The sequence below is a fragment of the Amphiura filiformis genome, chromosome 9 (genome assembly GCF_039555335.1).
Source record: "Amphiura filiformis chromosome 9, Afil_fr2py, whole genome shotgun sequence".
Lineage (NCBI taxonomy): Eukaryota > Metazoa > Echinodermata > Ophiuroidea > Amphilepidida > Amphiuridae > Amphiura > Amphiura filiformis.
This window is the reverse complement of record NC_092636.1, coordinates 60698385-60723289: the sequence shown is the minus strand read 5'-3', so window position 1 is coordinate 60723289 and position 24905 is coordinate 60698385. Positions and strand designations below refer to the sequence as shown.

The 24905-nt window shown below is 37.0% G+C and overlaps 1 protein-coding gene across 4 annotated transcripts in view; it reads right to left on the bottom strand.

Moving 5' to 3' along the window:
* LOC140161260 (uncharacterized) overlaps nt 1-24474 on the bottom strand; it is a 30310-nt gene extending 5836 nt beyond the window's left edge. Inside the window, exons 1-6 of one of the 4 annotated variants that reach the window (XM_072184724.1) lie at nt 24395-24474; nt 8637-8743; nt 7904-7941; nt 6847-7109; nt 5514-5564; nt 1052-1213 (exon numbers count right to left, since the gene is read on the bottom strand). In XM_072184724.1, coding sequence (XP_072040825.1) covers nt 1052-1213; nt 5514-5564; nt 6847-7109; nt 7904-7941; nt 8637-8690 — 568 coding nt within the window. In that variant the 5' untranslated portion in view covers nt 8691-8743; nt 24395-24474. Of the gene's footprint in view, nt 1-1051; nt 1214-5513; nt 5565-6846; nt 7110-7903; nt 7942-8636; nt 8761-11144; nt 11517-24394 lie in introns of those variants that run through there. The other 3 variants (XM_072184721.1, XM_072184722.1, XM_072184723.1) reach the window with 3 other exon arrangements.
* Between the last annotated feature and the right edge of the window lie 431 nt (nt 24475-24905).

Below are 24905 nucleotides of genomic sequence, written 5' to 3'. Positions count from 1 at the left end.
GAGACATTGTGAATATTAGTTATTGCATATTTCTGTAATATTGTAGTGGCGATAGCATAATTAATTTTCCAGTTCACATTATTAAACAGTATTCCTTTTAACAAAGTGTTGATTTTGATGGTTGAACAAAACTGGTACTTCAATCTCATGCATGCATGTAGTACATGGTGCTGTGTAATGATATGTGACTATCCTTAATATATACTCATTTTGTTGACTTGGTAGTTTCAAGATATTTGGTCTGCCTAAGTTGATGTTCTTTGATTGCCGCTACCTGTACAAGCCAGTAGTATTATCCTTCATGAATAGCCCATTGTGCCCCATTCATAAAGGACATACAGACATACTTAGGGCTCATATTGAAATTCCCTTACACAGGAAGGTGTGCGCCATCCTGCAGCTTTCCTGTGCTAGCCTTCTTTTGTTAAAATCCTGGGCAGGGTGTATCACTGATGCGTATAATCCATCTGTTTTATGACCGAGCTTTCCTGAGGCGCGCGCTTAGCGAGGGGAACCCTGCCTTCTTTCTGTGTGAAAACGTGGTAGGGTATTTCAATATGAGCCCTTAGTGGCTTTAACAGGTGAGTGAACACCAACGCAGTAGCCAGGGCGTTTTGAGTGACTAACACCTGCGACTTTATGCTGATTTCATGGTAGCAGGTCACAATTAGGGCTTTCACATGCTTGTGACCAACTTTTGGATTTGGCTCCAATTGGGTGCTTTAAAACAATTTTTAGGTGCTTTAAAGACTAGTCTGAACATCAATCTTTATTTGTGACATGATCAAGGGGAATGAGTAGCACATTGGCAATTTTCAATCCGAGGTTTTTTACATCATTTTCTGGCAGTTTATAAATGCTACATTTTGATACAAACCCAATCAAAATCGGACATCTGGTTACTGAGTTATGAGCAATTTATCAAGGGCTGAAAACAACATAAAACGAAAGAATTTGAACACTGTTTTTGCCAATATCTCAAAAACAATATTAGCGACATCTGACTCATTCCCCTTGATTATGTCACATTTAAGCAATTAAAACAGCTTACTTGATATAAAAGCGGTTTTCTCCTCTACTTCAGATGATACTACAGGCCTTTTCTTGAGTCTCTTATACAAAAAGCAAAGTGTTACTATGATAACCAAAAGAAGAATGAATCCGGCAATTATGATAACTGGCAGATCTACAGGCATGTTTCTTCCTTCACCACCTAAATAATCCAAACAAATAATTATGCAAAGAAATTAATACATCTCATGAAAAGTGAGTGGACATTTAATAGGATGTTAAAAAGAAATAAATAGAGTTAAAATGGGATACTTGTCAATATACATCCCTGCCTGAAAGTTAGGTTTTTCAAAAGAAAAATAAACAGTGTTAAAATCAAAGAGAGACCCAAACAGTCCTGATTACCCCCATGCATGTGTGTCACTCATGGAAGGCAAACTAGTGCACCTCAAGATTATTTCATCATGCACATCAAATTAAAGTCAGTGCTAGTTTGCATTCTGCATGTAATGCAATAGCACATGCAAAGTGCTACATGGAAACCTTTGTAATGCTCAAGCTTAAATTGACAGCCTCATATGGTAGTCTGGTGGTTTCCACCCTAAGTTGTGTACTGTTCTATGGGTCAGCTGTGACACACATTTGCTTCTAGAATATAAACCGGTGAAGTAATTTAACTCAAAAGTTGGAATAAGAATGTTTCATACGCTCCTATATCAAAGCAGCCAATCAGAAAAGCGGTTAGAAAAGTATGCAGAGTGCATTGATTGTGTATAATGTACACTCTGTGTACTACGCGCAGTGCTTTCACATGCGTTTGTGTCACATAGGATTGATTCAGGCAGGTTGAAACATTTATATTGGTTCTATTTTCCAACATTTTTAGTAATCATTTTGTTATAAAAACAGCAAAAATCATATTTTTGTTTCTTCTAATGAAATAGGTTGATGAATGCGTATTACTTACTGCTTGAGAAATTAGACGAAATAATGCATTTGCGCTGATGTTGATGTAGACTATGCCATAGTCAAATTTTTATCAATAAAAATGTGTTATTATTAATCATGATGAACGCATTCCGTTGAACTCAAAATTATACGGATGTTTATTAAAATTAAAAGTGTTAAATAGTAAAATGGTCATGAATGCAACATATCTTGCATAATCATTAAAACGGCTCACTTCAATACTAAACAATTCTGATTTTGGAATCTACCAGTTTATTGATCGCAAAAGCCCAAGTAAAAATTTGACTATGTACTTTGGATTTTAAGCAGGACTTTACACCGGGACTTTGTCTCTGGATTTGTCTCTAATACATACTGTCAATCACACTTGTTTATCAATCAAATTTAACCACAATCACCAAGCATGGTAGTACAAGACGCGCTAGATGTACGTCCATGCACCAAGTACACCGAGCGCCGCAAATTCCATAGTTAGTTGTGTACGGTGTAGTTAATGGTAATGGCACGTGTCCGGAGGATTTAAACCATAACGAGATCTGGGCAACCAATCAGAAGCCACGTCCATTTAAAGATGCATTACATCATAGTCAATTTTAGTAGGCCAGAAATCCGACAATCTCGTCCATAGACAACATGTTTAAGCAAGTTAACCGCAATCCAAAGTATGTATAGTCCACTTGGGAAGCTAACAAATAGAGGGAGTACAGTGACTGAAAATATCAGGTGTGAAAATCTATCAATTGCACACAAATTAATACAAATCAGAGTTTTATAGATAGAGTATGCAAAATGGGCAAGTGGAAAAGTCTAATGTTGATGTGTCTAATGCAATCCGAGGGGCTTGTGCATTAGACGTGTGTATGCATTATTATGTCTAATTTTTCTTCCAACAAGTAATACATGTTCATTAACCTATAATTGGGTGATGGGTTCATGTGAGGTAACCAACACCATTATGTTACAATCGGACCACCCCCGGGGACCACCCACCTTCTTAGTTGTTGTTCAATTCGGGGTTTTTACCATGGCAGATTTAGTAGATTTTTCGCACAGGGCAATTTTGAGTCAGGGACTCTTTAGGCCTCATCTTTGGTTAAAATCCTTCATTGTCATGATTGTCAAAATAACTTGACCAACAGTGACCTTTGACCCTTGTGTGACTGAATCCGAAAATGAAACATGAACTTGGAGTTCTTGTGAGCAAATTATATGGTTTCATTATATGCTACAATAGGCAAATTCACCCTAATAAAGTAGCTCCAATCTTTGTTCACCCCAAAATTAAATACTAGTAGTACTTTAGATCATGCATTTTAGTGATAGGTAAACATTACCTATAATGTCCATTTTATGTGACCTTTAACCCCAAAGTGCATACTTTCTGAATTAAACTTGGGTCCAGGGTTGTGTTATTTATTATTATTATTATTAAGATAAATATAAACCATTCCTATAACTGGCACCTTCTGCTATTCATGGGATGAACATCGATATCACATAATATAGGATAGTGAAAAGCTGTGAAAGTTAGGTCAAGAAGGGTATCATGTGACTATTTCATCATTTTAAAAACATGTGATATCCTTCTGATCTTGCTTTCATTGTTTTAAACTTCATGACATCGATGTAATATTAATATTCACCCATAAATGACAAGAAGGCGCCAATTATAGGAATGGTCTATAAGTTACCGAAAATGTTACGAAACTTTGGGTGGGATCGAGACACATTTCCCCTTCGGAGCAGCTCCTTTACTCTGCCTACTTGTTTAGTACAACAACAACAACAACAACAACAACAACAACATCAACAACAACAGCATCAACAACAACAATAAGTAGATTAGCAAATTACGCAGTGCGTAAAATTTGTCCCTGCTAAACTAAGTGATCAGAAAAGGCAAGTTTGTGAAAAATTAAGATATTAATAAAATGACCACCTCTAATGACCCCTAAATTACCTTCAACCTCACATCTGTTGACATAACATATGCCACTGTATCTAAGGGTCATAAAAATGAGAGCCATCAATAAATCAAAATGTATCCCGAATCAGCAAATCTAAACTAATGACTGAAAATGCACCAGAAATCTGTTCCACATCCCAGTACTCTTTTTTCTACCAAGAACCTCTCGGGATCACATCATATAAGGAGGGAAATGTTATTGGTACCATGTTCTTGCAATTTAACTACATGCTTCATATCTTTTGTCGCCGAACAGTAACAATCTACTGTTTCAGCAGGGACGTCCCTTTGCTGCCATTGATCATCCTCCAGGAAACGCTCTTTATGTAAGCCTATTCTGGTATGAAATAAATTAAGCAAAAGATATTAAACATTTAAGAGATAATCACTGTTGGCATGTTAATTATCATAGAATTTTTTATGGTACAACAGATCGAACAATTCCATTTATTAAAACTTATGAATAATATGCTGGAAAATACCATAATTTTTCACTCCCTTTTTTATTGCTCTGAAAACAAATCGCCATTTTTCTTATGCACACATGCCCAAAATATTTACCCCCTCCCCCCTCTTACACATGCTTTGTGCATAACTTAAAATGGTAAAAATTATGGACAGCCTCTTACATACCTGTAAAATGAACTCAAGTGACCCTTCCCCTTTGACTTCAAATCTGTTGCCATCACACATGTCATTGTACCCACTGGTCATGGTGCCCAAGTCCCATTGAAATGCATCAAAGATCATCAAAAAATCCCAGGATCAACATGTTTTACATAGTAACACACACACAGCCACCAAGGCTCATTTTATAGTTCCCTTTCTGAACTTGTTCAGCAGGGACAACAATAAAACAACAACAACAAAAGCAACACAACAAAAACAACAACATACTACTACTACTTCTAATAATAAAAATAATGTTAATTACAAGGAATATCTATACACATGAAGTATGTTCAATTAAAGCCATATTGTAACATATCCATATAAAATACAATTAGTATTTTTTTCCATAAAATGTTAGCTCTTACTGTCAGATATGTCCCCTTTTAATTTCAAGCCAAACAAGTGAGGTAAAGCAAAGAAAATGGGAATTTACTAAAAGCTCCAATACCACCAATGTGTGTTACTCTGTCGGTTATGCTATGGCATGCTCCTTTGATGTGTGTATAACCATCCAGCACGCCATGTATGTACTGTGTTGTGGACATAGCGTATGATTTCAACTATTATTTCTATCGTAATAATTTTAATTAATAAAATGCAGGAACCGTTGTTTAAAAACAACAGTTCCTGCATTTTATTCAAAATGTTGGATTTTAACAAAACTACAGCACCTAAAGTTTTGATTTTTGCAGGGTATGTTAGTTTAATAATGTACATTACAATCGTGTAAAAAGCAAGAATTAAAAAAAAAAATGTTGAGGGCATCCTCATCAGCAAATGTTACAATATGGCTTTAATATTTTACTGAGCCAGAGACAACAATAAAATAATAAAGATTTCTCTACAGTATAAATTCTATGATTCTTGAACTGGTAATGACAAAATTACAACTTACCATCATTTGATGAAGCTGCACCTGTTGGTGGAGTGATGCTGTCAGTCACACCTGTGAATACAAGAGAAACATGGTACATGTAACATCTGATCAATATGTATGTTTGATGTTTTTGCCTTTCCACATATCGTCACTCTGCTACGATAATTTCCTGAGTCATTTTTGAAGTCTTGAAGATGCGTGTAGGCTACGAGATGCATGCTTGAACCATATTTTGCATTTTGTTCTCAAAATTACAAAAAATGACTTGGGAAAATCTGTTAGGTTCAGTAATTTGAAAAAGACTTTACTTCATATCTTAAAAACATGACAATGTTTTCAGATAACAATTAAAGCTTTGCATGCAGGCCTGGAAAAACTGGGTACCTTGGCCACCTGGTGGCAGGGAAATTTGGGAAGCTTGCGAGAAATCTGCAGGAAAAAAAAAACTTTAAAAAAAAAAACGAATTTAAAAAAAAAATTTCCAAAGTTTTTCGGCGATTTTGGAGAACCACTGGACCTATTCTGATGTGCTAGGATCATTCACAGTTAATTTGAAAAAAAAATTGCAAAACAATTACAAAAAACTTACAGTTTGTTATCCTTAATATGCAAACCACTAACTAATGTTTACCTCTTCATCTATCACATATTATAAATGCATTGATTTTCCATTGACACGTTTGGTTGAGTAATGTGCCTGAGACACTCTGGAAATGGTTCTAATAATATACATGTTTTTGCTAAAAATGTGACCCATTTCTATACATATGAGGCCCTGATTTTGGACCCAATTTAACACAAGTTTGACAATTTTTGCAAAATAGTTGTATAGTTTGGGCAATTTTGGCTCATGATTAAAAAAATGAGCCAATTTTCTGACAAATTTGCTTCTCATATCGATCAATACTACTGGAGCAATACAACTCAAAATTTGGAAATACTGTTTTATTGAAATGTAATATAGAAAATGAACATGAAAATATTTCACCACGCCCCTTCAATCTGTATGCAAATATTTTTTATTTTCCATTTACTCTATCAATTAGCCTTTTCGAAGTATGGTGTACACAAAAGGAGGACAGTCTTCAATCTGGGTAAAACCCGGCAAATTCAAAAGACTTTATCCACTTCGTGCAGCGGCATCCTATTGTGTCCGCCATATATCTCGAAAAGGCTAATTCTATTCATGCCACCACCACTATATAGCAGCATCATCAGAAAGAATGATTAGCAGTCTCATGAATTATGGATAAACTACCAAATCAATGATACTGGTGGCACAGGCCCCCAGCTTCAATTTTAGCTACACCAATAAAGGACATTTAATTGTTTTAAATCATGTTAAAAGTACCTTTATTTGAGGTTGTATGATTTGGCTTCATCATTGTAGTAGCTTCATCTGTGGTACTACGCTGTGTTGTATATTGATGAGGTGGGTTTTCACAGATGCGGTCATCTGCCAATTCATGGGGTAACCACTTTCTTGGTGGTACTGTGCACAAATTTGGGCATGTAGAAAAATTTTCATAGCAGTCCTCATTAATCCAGTCATTTAATTGATATTTTGGACATGGTGCGCATTCAATACAGCCTCCTCCGTCTTGACGATACTCTCTGGGGAGAAAGTTGTGACAAGATATGTTGTATTAGGTTCACCTGGATTGCCAAGATATACTGTCTGAAGGAAATACATACCAGCAAGTCCATGTTTGATTTGGCCTTTGTTACAGAGAGTGGAACACAATTACTATACTTGGTTAGCCTCAAGTTTGGTAGTGATGTCAATGCTTTTTCACGTTGCACCGCAAGCGTGCTGACAAACCGCCCTTGTATGCATGTATGTATGTATGCCCTTCACTACGATTCGATACTGCAACCAGTGCAATATGCACCTATATCACTACCAAATTTGAGGTAAACCAAAGTTGAGAGATAATGGTAACTATATATGTTTTGACCAGCCACCAAAGGCAGCAGCTTCAGGAAAGAAGCCAAGTTGCCAGTCTGATACAGAACTGCACAGCAGGCTTAGCATTAGCACTTAGCTGGGCATTGGCACAACCCAAAAAAATTCTGAAAGGAAATAAACTTATAGAATTTCAAAAATTAGGTAGGTATTCTTTTGTACAAAAATACAGCAAGTAAGGCTTACAAATCCCCCTGGCAAGTTTTAATCTTAGACATTAGTAATGCTCATAGTTAATAGGGGAAATAGAACATGAGTACTAAGGTTGAACAATTTGATGCATCAATCATTTTTCTGTGGATTTGGAAAAAAATAAAACAGCAGAAATTTTTTTTTACTCAATCCAGTGAGAATAACATCCAAATGCAGGTGAATTATCTAATGTGTGTGGGGGCATTTTGTTTCTTTGATTGCATCTTATGATTTATTTAAGCTTACTTACCCACTTTTACATGAAGTAGCTGTAGGTGCAACCTGAAACTGATAAAACAGAAAAACAATAAAACAATAAATTTGTTTAAGGGTGGTCTTACCCCTGGAATTATGGCAATTTTGGGGCCTCATAACTGCTAAATTATTGGTCTACAGCAGTGGCTATGGGTTTTAGTGCCCGGGGCCAAGGATACATAATGGCGCTTGTGCTCCAATTATGCGCGGAGCATGCAAAAATTTGCACAAACACCATGAATTTTGGTTATAATGAAGTTCAGTGAATGTCGGTCTTTAAATTGATCTTTCAAATGAATACTTTTGCTGAAATGCGTAAAATTTTTTGACTTTCATCACTTGCAGGGGGTGCAGAATCGATGCTGAATTGGTCAATTTGGCGCCCTCCGTAAGGTGGCGCCCAGGGTATGTGCCAACCCTGACCTATTGATTCTTCCACTTGAACAGATCCTGTGGGCAAGCAAACAATTAATTTTTTGTGGGGGGGGGCAAATACCCCCAGTCAGAACTCTTGTCCCCCTGTTGCCTCACAGTAAAAACCCAAAATTATGAAAATTTCCACTTTTTACGGCAATTTTGTGCAAAATTTGTTGATTTTGCACCCCCCTGAAATTCACTTTGACCCCTCAATGCCCCCCCCCCCAAATCCTGGTGCCGCCACTGGGCCTACAGGTGTTATTTTCAACACTACAAATGCAGTCTAAATGTAAAATGAAAGTAATTCATACCTGTGCTATGAACAGAAGAACACTAATAACCCTACACCTGTTCCCCAATTCCATAGTTGGCTTCCGCTGGGTTAATGATGCTTATCAGTTCCTGGTTTATTCAGTTCCTGGTTTTTGGTCTATTCTGTAACAAAAAAAAGAAAACTGTTAGTAACATGCATGAATTATAGGCCTATCCGAGCTGTACTAACACAGGCTTTGTGCTGGGACTCTGATCCGGCATCATATGATGATCTAAGATATCCAAACAATATAATTTGCTCATGCTCGCTATTTGAGGGGCGTCGTGGTTTGCGAACGGGGCTAGTTCTAGAGCCGTAACCAAAAGTATTTGGTAGAGACACTTTAACCCATAGATACCACAAAATACCACAATGAAAACCACTGCACATGCATGAATCCCAGGGTCTGCGATGACGCAATCACCCTAAATGCTATATGGTCAGCATTACCTGTGTGGCTACCGGTCAGTGATTGTGTGCTTGGCATGCGGGGGGTCTAAGGTTTGAATCCCTGGGGTGCCAAGTGACTTCTTTGTTCATCTTCCCTCCTTTTTTGTATCTTCCTTTAACTTCCAATAGCAAAAAGCAGGGTTGAGTGTTAACACCATACAGATTTTGGTCATGTCATACAGATTTCAGTCAATTTGTAGTTCAGATTTCAAATCACTATGAGACAAAATAGTTTAGTTTCCAATATTCACAGTTTATTTATTAAATTCCATTCAACAATTATATTTCAGAATTTTATCGAAGTTGTGGAGTACAAGTTTTTGTACCCACCTCATTTGAAGGGACATTCTAAAATTCTATGAATGTACAGGGTGAGTCAAAAAAGGGGCAATAGAGAAAAGCATCCATTTTTATTTAAGAACTGAGTTGAACCTTTTAGGTTTTAAAACATTTTATAAATGATATACATCCATTAGTGACTTTGTGTGAAAAAATCAAGGAATTAGCATTCTCCGTTGTGTCTTTATGACACATTTTATAGCGATACCTAATTTTAATATTTGTTCAAGAGACATCTAAAATTTGAATGTCAGCCACCTCTGTGTAAGGTAGATTTGGAACAACTGCCATTTTCTTAATAGTTCTAATGACAGGGCTTTCTTGGACATTTACGGCCACATTTCGTGTACTGTAAAACGGTAAATTGTTGAAATGTTTAATTTTTTGGGTTAATTTCAGGACTGCAAATTTAAAAGGCCCACAATATTATATATTTTTGACCCATAGGGTTTAATGTGTAGAAGATGCAAAATTTGTGGAAAAAAATATATACACACCCCTACACATACATAAATGAATTTCAGACAGAAATAGTGATTGCAAAGCTCTAGCAAGACAAAAGGACTGTCCCTTTTTATACTTTGCAAAACTCAAAAAATAGGAACTATCCCTTTAAAAAAGGACAGTTGACAGGTATATAATAATTATGATATTGTTTCCTGTTTCCTGAATAAAATTAAGTGAATACAATCACTGAATACAATGTACTTACATTGTTTTTCATTTCCTTATTGTCAGGTGCATACATACTGTAGTGTGGATTTTTCGTACGCTGAGATTTCACAAAACATGGTCATCAAATAGGCCTAGTGGTGACACATATCTACATGTATGTGGCAATCTATTTCACATGAAGAAGTACAATAATTTTACAAAATTTTAATATTTTGGAAATACTTTTAATAGACCCATGAATTTCCTGTTGAACACTATGGCAGGTTTATAATCTATGCCCATTAAACTATTCGCCTACTCAACATTTTCCCCGGATGCTCATTTCTTGATAAATTTTTGATCGAAATCTGTTGCTATGAATCCACCCAATTTTGGTTTACATCTGTTAGTATGTGACATACCCAAGGATATATGCAACCGGGTATGCAACATCACATTTATTAGCTGTGTTCACATTGTCGGACGTACGCCCGCCGGAACTTGGTCGGCGCAAGTTGCTAGGAGTAGCGGTAGGCGCTGCCAGAAGTAGTGACAGTGTGAACGATGGTCAGCGAAAGTTTCGCCAGGCGTATGGCCAACGATTTACTCCTGGAAAAAGTCAGGAGTAGCGAGCTGGGTGTAATCTCCACCAGGCATAAGTTGCAATGTGAACGCTGCTACGCCTAGCACCTGGGGTAAATTTGACCTTTTTGGGTCAGAACTGAAGAAATTACATATTGCGTGGTTGAAAAAGGTCATGGAAACACCAGAAGTGGTAGCCGATGTTTCATGCCGACCAGAAGTGAATGCTTGGTGGAACCATCCAGATATTTTTATCTTGATGGTGGAACTGGTTGGCGTAGTGATAGTAGGCTAGGTGTGGACACACGGTTGGAGTAGGGAAAATATTTGTGGAATTTTTATAAATGTTAGTGCAAGTTTACGCCGGGTATAACTCGAAGAAATGTGAACATGGCTATTGATTTCCATTCAATTGTGCTTGCCCCACGACCAAGACCCCACAGTCAATGTCAGTGAAAATACCAAGAATATAAAAGCTCACCTGTTCGAATCCTGTCTGTTGGGTTGATTAACGGGTCAATGTTAAAAGATCCAGTAACCATTTGCAAGAGAAACTTTGTGAAAACTTTTTTCACTATGTGGCGATATCGGTTTAAAGTATACACAATCACACTTCAGCAGTACACTACAAAGATATATGGCACCAATCAAGCAGACATGATATTACAATCCTTGTACTACATGTACCATTTCAATCAAAGAGTTAGTCATAGCAGTGCAGCTAAACAATTTACTAGTTTCAATCATTTTACCAACAATACAATTCAGTGACCCAAAGGCGGATATACAGCAGAAGTGGTAATTTTTGAGTGATGAATTTTTTCACACAATACCAAATTTAAATATTTGTTTTTGTTTAATTTCACTGATAATGTTCAAGTTTTCTACAAACACACTATAAAATAAACCAGTTCATCATATTCCATGTCTCTTCAAGTTTGCACAAGCATAGAAGAGTGCTAAAAGAATGAAAACTTATCTAGCACAAACATTTCCAGTTTTTACAGTACACACATGAAAATCTACACAATTCACAAAGCCATTATACTTCGTTACGGATTTAAAGCAAATCAATTTTTTTTATTCACACAAATAAATAAAGCTGAATTTAAAGGCAAATTTAACCAAATTAAAAGTTTTACCATAGATATATGAGTGGAGATCTAGATCTGTGGTTTTACTCATTCCTACATCAAACAATTTCACTTGCCTTAGCTACCGTACTTTGATTGAGGCATATTGAAGCTTTGATATGCTCACATGGTTATACTTAGTACTGTCTGAAGTTGTGCTTGTGTTCTACCAGAGTGTAGAAATTTGTGAAAGTCAGGATCCTTATAAGTATAATTCAATGTCACAGATTGTGAACAAAATTGCCGCCACCAAGCCCATCATGTATCTCTACAATTTTCTATGTTCTTTTTGTATGTCTTTCTTTGACTGGAGTGTAGTCAAAATAAAGTTTTCATATGCTTACATGATGAAATACCTGTTCCACCAGAGAGATCCTTAGTTAATTAAATGTCACGGATTGTGAACCAAAATGCCGTACCATTACTATTACTTGACATACAAGTGCTATAATGATCCAAAGGCACCTAAACATAGTCAATATGTACACAAATACATTGACCTTGTTCAGCTGACTCATTTAATATGTAGGCCTGAGACCTATTGATCACTATCTTATGATGGTTCCTGCCAGTGGCGGATCTAAAGCAGTCAGAGGGGGGCCAATTTGCTCCTCTACAGCAAGTCTGTTACCTTCCCAGCATTTAAGAATGCCGGTACCCATTTAAACACCTGGGTGGAAAGGAGTAATCGAGATAAAGTGCCTTACTCAAGGGCACAACACGATGGCATCGCCGGGACTCGAACCCACAACCTTCCGATTATGAGTCAGTGCCTGTTCCGCTAGGCCACCGTGCTCCCCTTGATTTGAGAAATAATACAAAATAATGTAAAAAATGGCTGCAAAGCAATTTGGGTTTGTTGCGAATTTGTGATGTTATTAATGTTAAAAATATTGTCTGATAGTTTCAGACCGGAATGTAACTGGCATCTTGTATTTTCCGAGACATTTTCAAGTTAATTCCTACTCTCAACATTGTCAATAATATTTTTAAAGGCCGATATCTCAATTTCCAATTTTATAATACCATAACTTCCGAACTCAATATCTTCGCTTAGGAATGTCCGATTTCATTGGGGAAAACGGCGTTGTGGAGCAAAATATCTCTAATAATTAAATTTAAGATATGTAAAAACCTCAAAATTCATAACCTGCCCAAAAGTGTCTCCTTTTGACATGACACGTCACGATTTTGCACAATTTTTGTGACAAGATAATTCGAAAAATATGCAAGCAAAAGGTTAACTACCGTTTGTACTACCGTTTAGGGCCTTCAAGGGAAGGTTTCTCAAAATGTTTTATTTAAACAAAAATATACATGTCAGTTTTTACTGAATAGAGTGACAAAACTGCTTTTTCAACATTTCGAAAGATGATTTGGATTTCCAATAAATAAAAAAACCTTCCCTAATTTCATGTCTCTACTTTATGAAAAGCTATAAACTGATGATAAGGTGACTGTGGATTCTTCCCTAAACAAGGTGATGTAGTAAAGTTTGTGTAATTGTATGTTGTAACTTAGGGTAGTGTAAGGAGGGTGCTCGCTTCAGGCCTTTGGGCCTTTTGAGCATCTCCTCATTCAAATTTTGTGTCTTTTATATATATTTTGTATGTTGATTTGAATGAAATAAAATGATGATGTGTGTATGTATGTATGTAAATATCTGCAATAAGCAATTTGAGGGTCATTACATGTATTTTAATAGCTCAGTATAGAATAGTGAAGTAGAGCTGCAGAGTCCAAGCCATCAAGTAAGGGTCCTACAACTATTAGTTAATGTCACCGATTGTGAGCCAAAGTGCCGTATCAAACACCACATAATTAACTTGACCCATACTTATTTGCTTAACTCCCCCAAATATGTACACAGATGCTTTGAACTTGCTGAATTGACTCATTATGTCTATAGATACTGATAACCATCTTGTATTGCATGAATGGTTCATATCAGTCCAGTATGACTAAAATGTCGTTGACAGGGGCGTCGCTAGACCAATATGATTCGGGGGGTGTAGAGCATGTTTTGCTGACGGAAATCAATTTTGCCTCCCCTTCCTCAACAGCCCGAAAAGGTTGACCCAATTTTTTTTCCGGGCGTTTGAAAAATTGAAGAGATTTTTTACTCATGAGTAACTACTATCACATTTAATTAACAATAGCTATATTAAGTATCTTACGTAACAACAGCACAATTTTGTAACACATTAATATTTTAGATGACTCTTGCAATTTGCCGACAATCACACATAGCTTTGACTGCATTTGACGACAATCACATGGTTTTGCCGACAACAGTCCATTTTTGCTGACAAAATTGTGTATTGGGGGGGGTGTCACACCCCCATACCCCCCCTCTAGTGACGGCCCTGGTCGTTGATGGCGAAATAAGAATTGCAATAAAGCAAATGTGTATTTTTTCCTTTTTATACACTGTTGAATTCATATTTTGGTACATATCCTGTTTCCATTGAAAACTTAACCACACACTTTTTATATACAGTTGACTTCCCTCTAATTTAAAGCACTGATAGGACCCAAACTTGCAACTCAGAAGTGTGGGTGAAAAAACATTTTAAGAGGTAATTACATAAATGTTTTTAAATAGAATTACACAATTCGTAATTAAGGTGGCCCCCACATAAAGGTGCGTAGAAAATAAACATGCACATTTATATTCTAACCCTGAGCTACATTTGCATATAACCCTGTTGAATACAACAAAACCCAACATTTAGGATGCAATGGCATACCGAGTAAAAAGAACATTTCCAAGGGATAAGCGTCCCGTTGACCTGCTACCTTAGAAGTAATTTTACTGGCACAAATGTGTGTGAAGTGCATAAAAGATTGCAATTTGAATGCTAAAATGGCCTTAAATGAGGTTCTTTTTTGCCGTGCATTTTGAGCCTGGGGCAACTTTCCCCCCTCCCCACCCCTGGTCGGTATGCCACTACTGTGTGTCTCCTGGGGGAAGGCAACACATAAGGCAGTAAGGCACCTTGCTCATGTTATTATAGGACTCTGACTGTGAAACTAGCATCGGATACTCATAAAATCGAGATGGTCCAACGTAGAGCCGCCAGGTTTGTTACCAGAAATTACAAAAAATCACCAGGTACAATGACAAACATACTGCACCAACTTGAATGGCCCACACTTGAGCAAAGAAGACTGGAATCAAGATTAACCATTATGTTTAAAATCCAACAAGGTCTCATTGCCATTCCCATACCGGATTATGTTCAGAAACAGACAGCATCCCAAACTCGCCAATATCATCCGGCCAAGTTCAGAGTCATGGGACCCAAAAGCAATGCCTACAAATTCAGTTTTTACCCACGCACCATTCTAGACTGGAATTCATTGCCAACTTCAATACTCAATATTCAAAATATCAATGGTTTCAAAAATGCACTTGTAGATCTAAGGGTGTAAAGTAAGGTAATTTAAGATTGTTTAGAGGCCTAAACCTAAGATTGTATTTGGTAGTGTAGTATATATTTGTTTTTCATCCAGTGCCATATGTCTCAGCGTGATATTGCTTCGGCAACTTTACTGAGTATTTGTATAGAAATAGAAATAGAAATGGCTCATAGTGATTTATATTTAAGCAAAATCATAGAAAAGAGTTTCAATTTCACTCAAATTCAATGAACCGGAACAAAGCTTTGGAATCTGGCTTGTATTTCTTTACAAAATATGTTATATACAAAACCAAAAACTTGAATACAAGGTCATGTCTACATAGGGAGATAAAGTTGTTATTTGCCAAGTAATTGATTTGGGTTTATTCAATTGATAATCATTTGGTTTTCAGCTATGAGTGCTATTTTTCAGTGCTATACAGATATTTGTATTCCTAGATTAGTCCACTTTTACCCAATGAAAATAATATTGAGGATGTAAACCGTTCTCATCTGAAAACTGAGACGGTTACGTTCAAGAAAAGTTACAAAACTTATTTTCTCAGAAGAGATGTCACTCCGTTCCACAACAAAAAAAGCCCAAAACCTTGCTGAAAATAATAAAAACACAGATAAAACTTTAATCCTATTCCTACATGTAATTACTATTTGGGTGGCAGCAATTATGTGATGCGATCGAAGGGAATAAATCTAATGTCAGTATTACTGATTTTTAGCTCTTTACAAAAAAAGGTGTTTTTTTATTTGTTTTCAGCAACTGAAATAAATTTTTGCCTATCCTGGAACCAGAGGTTTCACATTATACATCAAAAACATAGTCTTTTTAATGGGCTAGTAACTTATGTCCAAAAATTTAGGTTGAATAAATTTTTGATAATAGTCTCATAATCGTATTAAAATCATGTGGGTCCTGGTGGATAGAAAAGAGGGATAGAATTTAGGCCTCTGACAATGAAAGGATACAAATTGTGACAGCTTTCCCAGATAAGTCGTCAAAAATATGAGCCTTTTTTTTGTTTGAATTTTTTACCCTGTTTTTGAAGTTGACTTCAAATGACCTTTGACCTCTATGTGATGTGACCTTGGATATCACCAATATAGATCCATATCCATAATGCAGCTATGAACCAAGTTTGGTTTGAACTGTTCATATGAGACCAAATGTTTAGCAAAAGCCTTACATCATTGTTGATGAACACCCCCCACACACACACACCCACACACACCGACAAACCACTTTAGGTCTTTTCGGACGCCTTATAGACTACCCCGTAGTCCACTTGCCCATTGTGCATACTCTGGATATTGTACTTAAGCTTAAAACTCTGATTTAATTAATGTGCGCGCAATTGATAGATATTCACATCTGATCTTTTCAGTCACCCTACTCCCTCTCTTTGTTAGCTTCCCAAGTAGACTACTGACTTTGCCTTGCGGTTAAGATTTTTAACACGGACTCTATGGAGAGTTAGGCCAATTTCTGGCCTAACTAAAATTGGCCATGATGTAATGCATCTTTAAATGGATCTGCCTTGTGATTGGTCGCCCATATCTCGCTATGGTTTAAATCTTCTGGGCCAGCGCCATTACCATTACCTACACCGTACACAACTGTCTGTGGTATTTGCAGCGCTTTTGTGTTGACGCTGAAAGTTAATCTCTCATCAAACATCTAGCGCGTGCTTGTGGTTAATGGACTGATAAACAAGTATGCTTGACAGTGTGTTTTTAGAGAGCAAAGTCCAGGAGGTAAAGTTCTGCTATGATTCAAAGTCCATAGTCGGATTTTCGGGGTTCGCTATCAATAAACTGGTAGATTCAAAAATCAGAATTGTTCAGTATTAAAGTGAGCCATTATAATTATGCAAGATAATGTTGCATTCAATTACTTTTATTGTCAGTAATCATCTGATATTTTTAACTCTTTATGACCATTTTACTATTGAATACTTTAATTTTAATAAACATCAGTATAATTTTGAGTTCAACGAAATGGGTTCATCATGACTAATAATAACATATTTTAAATAAAATTCGACTATGGCATAGTCTAGACGCCTTAAAACTGGGACTACATCCCGGGACCACATGCCCAAGAGTCAGACTTTCTTTTAAAAACAAATGTGTCACCCTGTTACCAATAATTGCTATATCATATCAGTGAGTTTTAGTCATTGTGTATTCTATCTCTATTGACTTACTGCCTACTAGTTCATTTCATTGCACAAATAATATTTGTCTAACAAAACATTGAATGATTCAAAACAGAGGTCACACAAGTATCTATAGCCGTGTTCAGACGGGCTTAGAGGTAAGTTTGTGTTAAGTTAACACTAAGCTACCTCTGAGGTAGCTTCGTGTTACAGCCACACAGAAGGTTTACCACTAATACCAGAGAGAAATCTCTGTGGTAGTGAGCTAACAAGAAGCGATCGTTCCGTGTTAGCGCCTGTCCGCCTGTGTGAACAAGATTCCATGGTAACCTTGACCTTATGGATACAACACTTTTGCAGTATTTTAAATAATTTCACAATAAATTATCTCCGTTTCTCACCAAGAATGAGCATGATGAAAGAAGCACCACAAAAATGAAAAAGCTATGGCATAAACTGGTCAAAAGAAGAAACGGAAGCGTTGATAAGCGTCTGGAAAGACAAAGCAATTGAGTGGAGAAGAAAACAACTGCAAAGAAAGAAAAAAAACATGTGGAGGACATAATTGCCCTGAAACTAAGAGACATCCGATTCCGCAGCGTACGGGCAGTCAGGTATATAGCAAACAGCCCTATAACTTCCAGGAAATTCCTATTTTTACCACCAAGCAAAGACCAAGCCATGCAGCTAACACTCAAGTGCTTCCATGAGGAAGGACCATGTGGACAAGTCCCGGCTCCCCAACTCAACCCAAAATTGGCAACCATGAGAGTTACCAAATAGCGCGGAAAAGGGGTAATTTTTTTACCAGTAGCAAGGACCGCGAATCGGCAAAATAGGGGTATTTAATTTGGACTGAACATGAAATTTGACTGTGAAATCAGCAAAATAAGGGGTATTTAATTTGCACTGTCCGCGAAATTTGGATAAAAGGGTACTTGAGAAAAGCCGGTAATTTTAATATTTTAAGTCAATATTTAGTGTCATTGAAAAGTGGCGTTTGAAATTCTAGTCATTGAAAAGAGGTGTTTGAAATTCTAGTCATTGAAAACCACAAAAAGGGATTGTTTTTTTGCCAAATTTTGTCCTTGATTTTGCATGAAAAAGGGGGGTAAATTTGATGAAAATCATTGCAAAGGGGGTCTTTGAAAGATTTGGCAACTCTCATGGTTGCCAACTTCTGTGATGAGTTGGGGAGCCGGGGGACAAGTATCAGTGTTAAGTTATGACCTTGCACTACCTCCGTATTACGGTAACACGGCGGTAAGCTCCTGTGTGATCATGCCTTATACAGATTATATCTCAAAGAGTGCAACCTAAATAAATAGCTACATGTACAGTCAATGTCATACATTTGGTAACAGGAAATAAGTTGCAATATGCACATTTTTATTGTCTTATTTGACTCGTGTACAGAGCATCCAGCTAAGCTATACTTACAAAATTTACATTGACGTTACAGGCCTTATTATTTTAATTTAGTAGGGTTAGCCGGTCACTAAAATAATTTAGTGTGATGTTTTTATTTTGTATGCAAAAGACAAAGCCTGAAAAACAGCCACGCAATAGTTAAGTTACTTCTGGTAAACCGGTAACCATGGTAACCAACAGTCAATCCACAAAGGATGCACATGAGGTTGATTTCAAATCAAATGGAAGTTTGCCAATTTACAGATAGCTATTCATTCAGAGAATAAAACATGAACTTTAGGACTTAAACTTCCTGATGATGACCACAATCTCCTATTGCATGATCAGCTATGAGTTATGTCACCTTTTTTGTCACGTAGACCAATGCTATAGAATCCTTATTCGAAATTGTGCACAGTGGTTTGGTCAAGTTACGCGTCACATAAGCGTTCTATAGCCTATTTGAAATAATGTGCCCTGATTGCATGCACATTCTACACAGAACATTATTTGAGCATATTGCACAGTCACTTGCCCTGTAGATGTAAACAACTTGCAATGTTTGGGGAAAAGAGTGATATTTTGTCTTTAAATCGCGCTATTTGTTTGTTTGTTTGATTTCTTCATTAACCTGGGACACTCAATCAGTTGAAAACACAATTAATCATCTGTTCTTCCTTGAGGCCCTATTTTTGCAGTAATGCAGGGTCAGAATTTTGGCGAGAATCCAAGAACCGATTCTCCCAAAGATTCTCGAAAACAGATTTGCGTGAATCCTAGTTGATTAAATATCACAAACATTTGTAGTTTACACAAAAGTTGATTTGCAAGAATCAATGATTTCCGCAAATTGATTCTGCAAGAATCAAGATTGATTCTTGCACTGTAAACGAAATTCCGACCCTGTAAAAGAATGGAAATAAAGGTTGCTGCCTTAAATGCCAAGTACTATGTTAAATTTACTACAAAAATCACATATAGTTGGACTACCACCCTACAACACATTATCATGTGACATGAGTCATCAATAGTCTATATCAATAGTGATGTGGTCGGCACCGTTTTTAATGTCGACATGTCGATATAATTCGTATACCGACGTCGACAGTGTGTCGACATAAAAAAAAAATTCTAAAAAAAAAAAAAAAAAAAAATTATTTTCAAAAAATATTTTTGGCCAGAAAATCAAGTTATAGGCCCAAACTGACTTGTTATTCAAGGTTGAAAACCAGAGAAATACTGCTACTCAAAAAAAAAAAAAATGCCAATTTTTTTTACAAAGTTGAAAAAGTTGTACATTTTAATTACTTTTGTTTCTATTGAACAGCTAGCAATGCATACTAATTCAATGTGTCCCTGACTGTTCAATAGAAGCAAAGGTAATCAAAATGTACAAGTTCATCCAACTTTGTAAAAAAAATTGGCATTTTTTTTTTTAGTAGCAGTATTTCTCTGGTTTCCAACCTTGAATAACAAGTCAGTTTGGGCCTATAACTTGCTTTTCTGGCCAAAAATATTTTTTGAAAACTAAAAAAAAAAAAAAAAAAAAAAAAAAAAAATTTTTTTTTGTCGACATGATTTTTGATGTCGACATGTCGGCATACGTGCCGACGTCGACATTATGTCGACATAAGGCATGTCGACCACATCACTATATATCAATGGTTTGATATCTAGCCAATATGCCTGAAATATATCATTTTATTTTGGTTGAATGCTTACACATTACACCTGCATAATGAGGTAAACATACACTTCAACTTCCTTGAGAAAAAGTACAATGGACATAGCATAACAGAACTGCAAATCACAATCTGTGCAAATAAGGTAGCGTGCAATCCAAATACAGAAGGCAAGTGCGCGAGAAGTTTGTTAAACGCACAACACAGCGTGCCCGGAGGTTATATTTACACTGGAACAATTACGTATTATGCGGTCAATTGTGAGATATTTATGACCTTGATTTGCATTTGCATTTTTACAAATAATAAAATATGGATCACATCGCATATATTCATGAGGGGGTGAATTAACAAGAATTAACACCATTCTCTATATTATAAACACAATTCTCTATTTACAGGGTGTCCAAAAAAAAAAGAGGCCCCTCATTGCACCCTCTTTTTCTCCTATTTCAGAAAAGTTGATCAAGTACATGTTAGTATGTAAAGAAACCAAAACAATTATTTTAATCGCCTCATAACTTTTGAAGATATGCCCTTTTAGGAATTTATGTACCTGTTTTTCACTCTGTCCACAGATGAGGTTTGGCTATTTAAATTTAATTTAAATTTTAATCAACTTAACAGCCCCCCCCCCTGTGTTGTCCCCTATCCTCCTGTTCTTTCCACTGTTCCCCTTTAAAAGCTCACATCCATCTTCTCTGTTTTATCCGCTCTGCCTCTTATTTGTCCCTTAGAGTAATCATGGTTTTAGTACTTAGTAATTTATAACAGCTATTATTGTATTTTTGCTGGGTGCTGAAAACACTGCCAAAATTATTTTCTTCTGTGCCAAAGATGAAAACGATCCATAGATCTTTAATTTGCATTTAAAACCACCTTAACAAGGAGTCTGGGAGTAAACTGGTACAAAACATAAACATAGTGTTACAAAACATTGTAACTAAGTATTCTGGAAAGCTTTCATTTAAAAATGATAGCATAAAATTCACATATATTGAAGAAAATTAAAAGTATGATATCATTTCTAATACACAGGTATATTAAACTTTTTGAGACGTTTTTTTGGAGTTCTTCTTAATCTTTCTTTAGAAGAATATCTACTGTCTCTCTTGTCATGTGGAAAAATTATAGGTTCAATATTCATAAAGACACTAATATCTTCTAATATGATGCAAATTGATTCTTAGCATTTCCAATGTTTTAAATTGCTTGATATGATCGATAATGTGAGAGAACCCCCTCCCCCCAACTTGCCAAAGATCTCAAACTTTTGGCACTAATCATAAAGCCCCTATTTTTCTCAAGCTCCTAATTTTTATGCTCAAAAGTCATTGTACACTAAGCCAAAAAAGAAACTTATAATTTTTCACAAGGTCATATCTTAAAATCCTCTCCATAAAAATGAACAAAAATTGCACACAGGATTACTTCAATACTCTACTCTAAACACTGGTCAGTAACCAAACAGTTGTCCAACTGACACAACAGCAAAATACACTGACATGCAACACCTTCCTGGACCACATTCACAGCGCAACAGATTTCTTTGGCTGGGTTCCAATTTTTCGCCTGTACATGAACAAAATTACACACAGGATTACTTCAATACTCTATTCTAAACACATGTCAGTAACCAAGCAGTTGTCCAACTGTCACAACAGTAAAATACACTGACACGGAACAGCTTCCGGGATCACATTCACAGGCGAATAATTGGAACCCAGCCAAAGAAATCTGTTGCGCTGTGAATGTGGCCCAGGAAGGTGTTGCATGTCAGTGCATTTTGCTGTTGTGTCAGTTGGACAACTGCATAGTTAGTGACATGTGTTTAGAGTAGAGTATTGAGGCAATCCTGTGTGTAATTTTGGTTAATTTTGATAGACAGGATTTTAAGATATGACCTTGTGAAAAAAAAAGTTTCTTTTTTAACTTAGTGTACATTTGAACAAATTGTGAGAAAACCATTAAAGAAAATGCTTATATCTTTGACAGCTTTTTTAACACTTTTTCAAGTACAAGGATTTTGGATGTAAAATCTTAGGAGTTAAGCAGGAGACCAGTAGGAGCTATCTAATAGTATCAAAACCTTGATTTTTGACATCTGTGAGGTCAGTGTGGGGACAGGGTCCCATTATCGATCGTACCACACACTTAAAACCCTAACCGTACCGTATACTACAAAATACTACTTGATATATGCGCTGTTCGTGCATGCATCCCACATGGTGTGATGATGCAATCGCCCTAAGTGATATAGGCACGGTTTCGCTGGCCAGCGAAGCCCAAGACCCGTGGTAAGGTGTCGCCGACCGTGTGCTTGGCATGCGAGGGGTCTCGGGTTCGAATCCCATCCAGAGCAAACAACTTCTTTCCTTCTTTTCTCTCTTTATTCCTTCCTTCTTTCCCTTCTCGTCGCCGAAAAGCCCCTAGGCGGTTAGGGTTAGGTTACCACTATCGAAACTCAATATATGCTTCCTTAACCCTAACCGCACCGTATACTACAAAATACTACTTGATATATGCGCTGTTCAGTGCATGCATCCCACGTGGTGTGATGACGCAATCGCCTAAGTGATATATAGGCACGGTTTTTAGCTGGCCAGCGAAGCCCAAGACCCGTGGCAAGGTGTCGCCGACCGTGTGCTTGGATCCCACCCAGAGCAAACAACTTCTTTCCTTCTTTTCTCTCTTTATTCCTTCCTTCTTTCCCTTCCCGTCGCCGAAAAGCCCCTAGGCGGTTAGGGTTAGGTTTAGAAAAAAATGTGCATGGTGGACAAGAAGTTAAGACAAATATTAGGAAGTCAGTCACCTAAGAACTAAGAAGTTCCAAAGTTTCATAAAATAGGACCCAGAGCTCAAGGATCACTCACATTGTTTGAATGTGAAAAGTGAGTTAAAACATAACAATAAAGTATCTTATGCTTTTGTGATAAGTAGTGTACTTGATTTTGAACAGTGTCTAGATATAAAACACCATTCTATACACCACCATCTTGTCCTCGATTTGTAAACATGTCTAAATTCTAAACATGTTTAGTAATTTGATGCCTTGTGTTTAGATATTAAACACTTGATGTTTTGAAGTTTGACATTTGTGTTTAGATTTTACATGTACAAATCGAGGACAAAAAAGTGTTCAATCTCTAGACACTGCAACTGTATTGGAATTGGAATTGAACTTCAATTGAAATGAATGCTCAGAATTGAATTGAAATTGATTAGCTGTTTATTTCACTGCATGCCATTGGATTGGAATTGAAATGAAATGATTTTGAAATTGAAAAATTGAATTGGAATCGAATTGAATTAATTCTAAAGCAAGGTGGATTGAATTGGAATTGAATAGCATTAAGACTCCAGGTGTAGAAAGAATTGAATTTGAATAGAATTGAAATCAATTTTCTGGAGTGAAATAACAATAGTCTATGCGTACACGAATGACTGCTGGTTCCGTTGTCCTACTACATAAACATAGATTGCCTGGCGATCGGCGTGTTAAGCCTCCAGCATACTTTCCTGCCGCTTGCCGCTGCGGCAAGCGGCAGGGCGTTTCAACCAATGACAAGCCTTGATTGTGTCCGTTTGTCTGCAATACGTGTGCGCCACGCTGCTCAGCGGCAAGCGGCAGGGTAGTATGAAACCAGCATTAAGCGCCCGTCATACTTTCCTGCCGCTTGCCACTGCGGCAAGCGGCAGGGCGTTTCAACCAATGACAAGCCTTTATTGTGTCCATTTGTCTGCAATGCGAGTGCGCCACGCCGCTCAGCGGCAAGCGGCCCGCAGGGTAGTATGAATGAAACCAGCATCATCGTCAGAGCACCTCGGACTAGCCTGTAGTGTAATGTAACTTTGTAAGCTTACTGTAAGTAGTACTGATATCGTGCAGATTTAATATGTAGTTTTGTGGCTGTTTTGCAAGACTCACCTCGTCCTTTATGTGTTGACCGTACCAAAATTTGTTATGTTCAGATGTAAATAGCTGTAGCACATCTTTCCGCATACAATCAAGGATTCTCGAGTACTAATATACTATAGGATAAGCCACTCGTTTGCGCAAATGAAGTCAGTCACACAGCCAATGCACGATCATGCATGTGCCCCTGTACGTGTAGGAGTGTATTTTCTGTGGAAGAGTCGATGCATGTTTACGTCATCGTTTAAAAAAAAAATTAAATGGCGAAAAACGGCGAACATTTGGTCGAATCTTTCCATTACTATCATATCGTGAAAAACCAAATAGCTGAGGAGTTAGCTCAACATGCTAGGAAAATATTATAACCGATGACCCCATGATGAGACTGGCTAAATAAGCTGTATTTTTGCCGGAAAGGGTCCGAATAATTGGCAGTCGATGGGCGCCATCTTGGAAAAATAGCTCGAAATAGACTTCCTCGACAGTCGTTCAAGATTGAGGAGATTTTAGCCTGACGATGTTA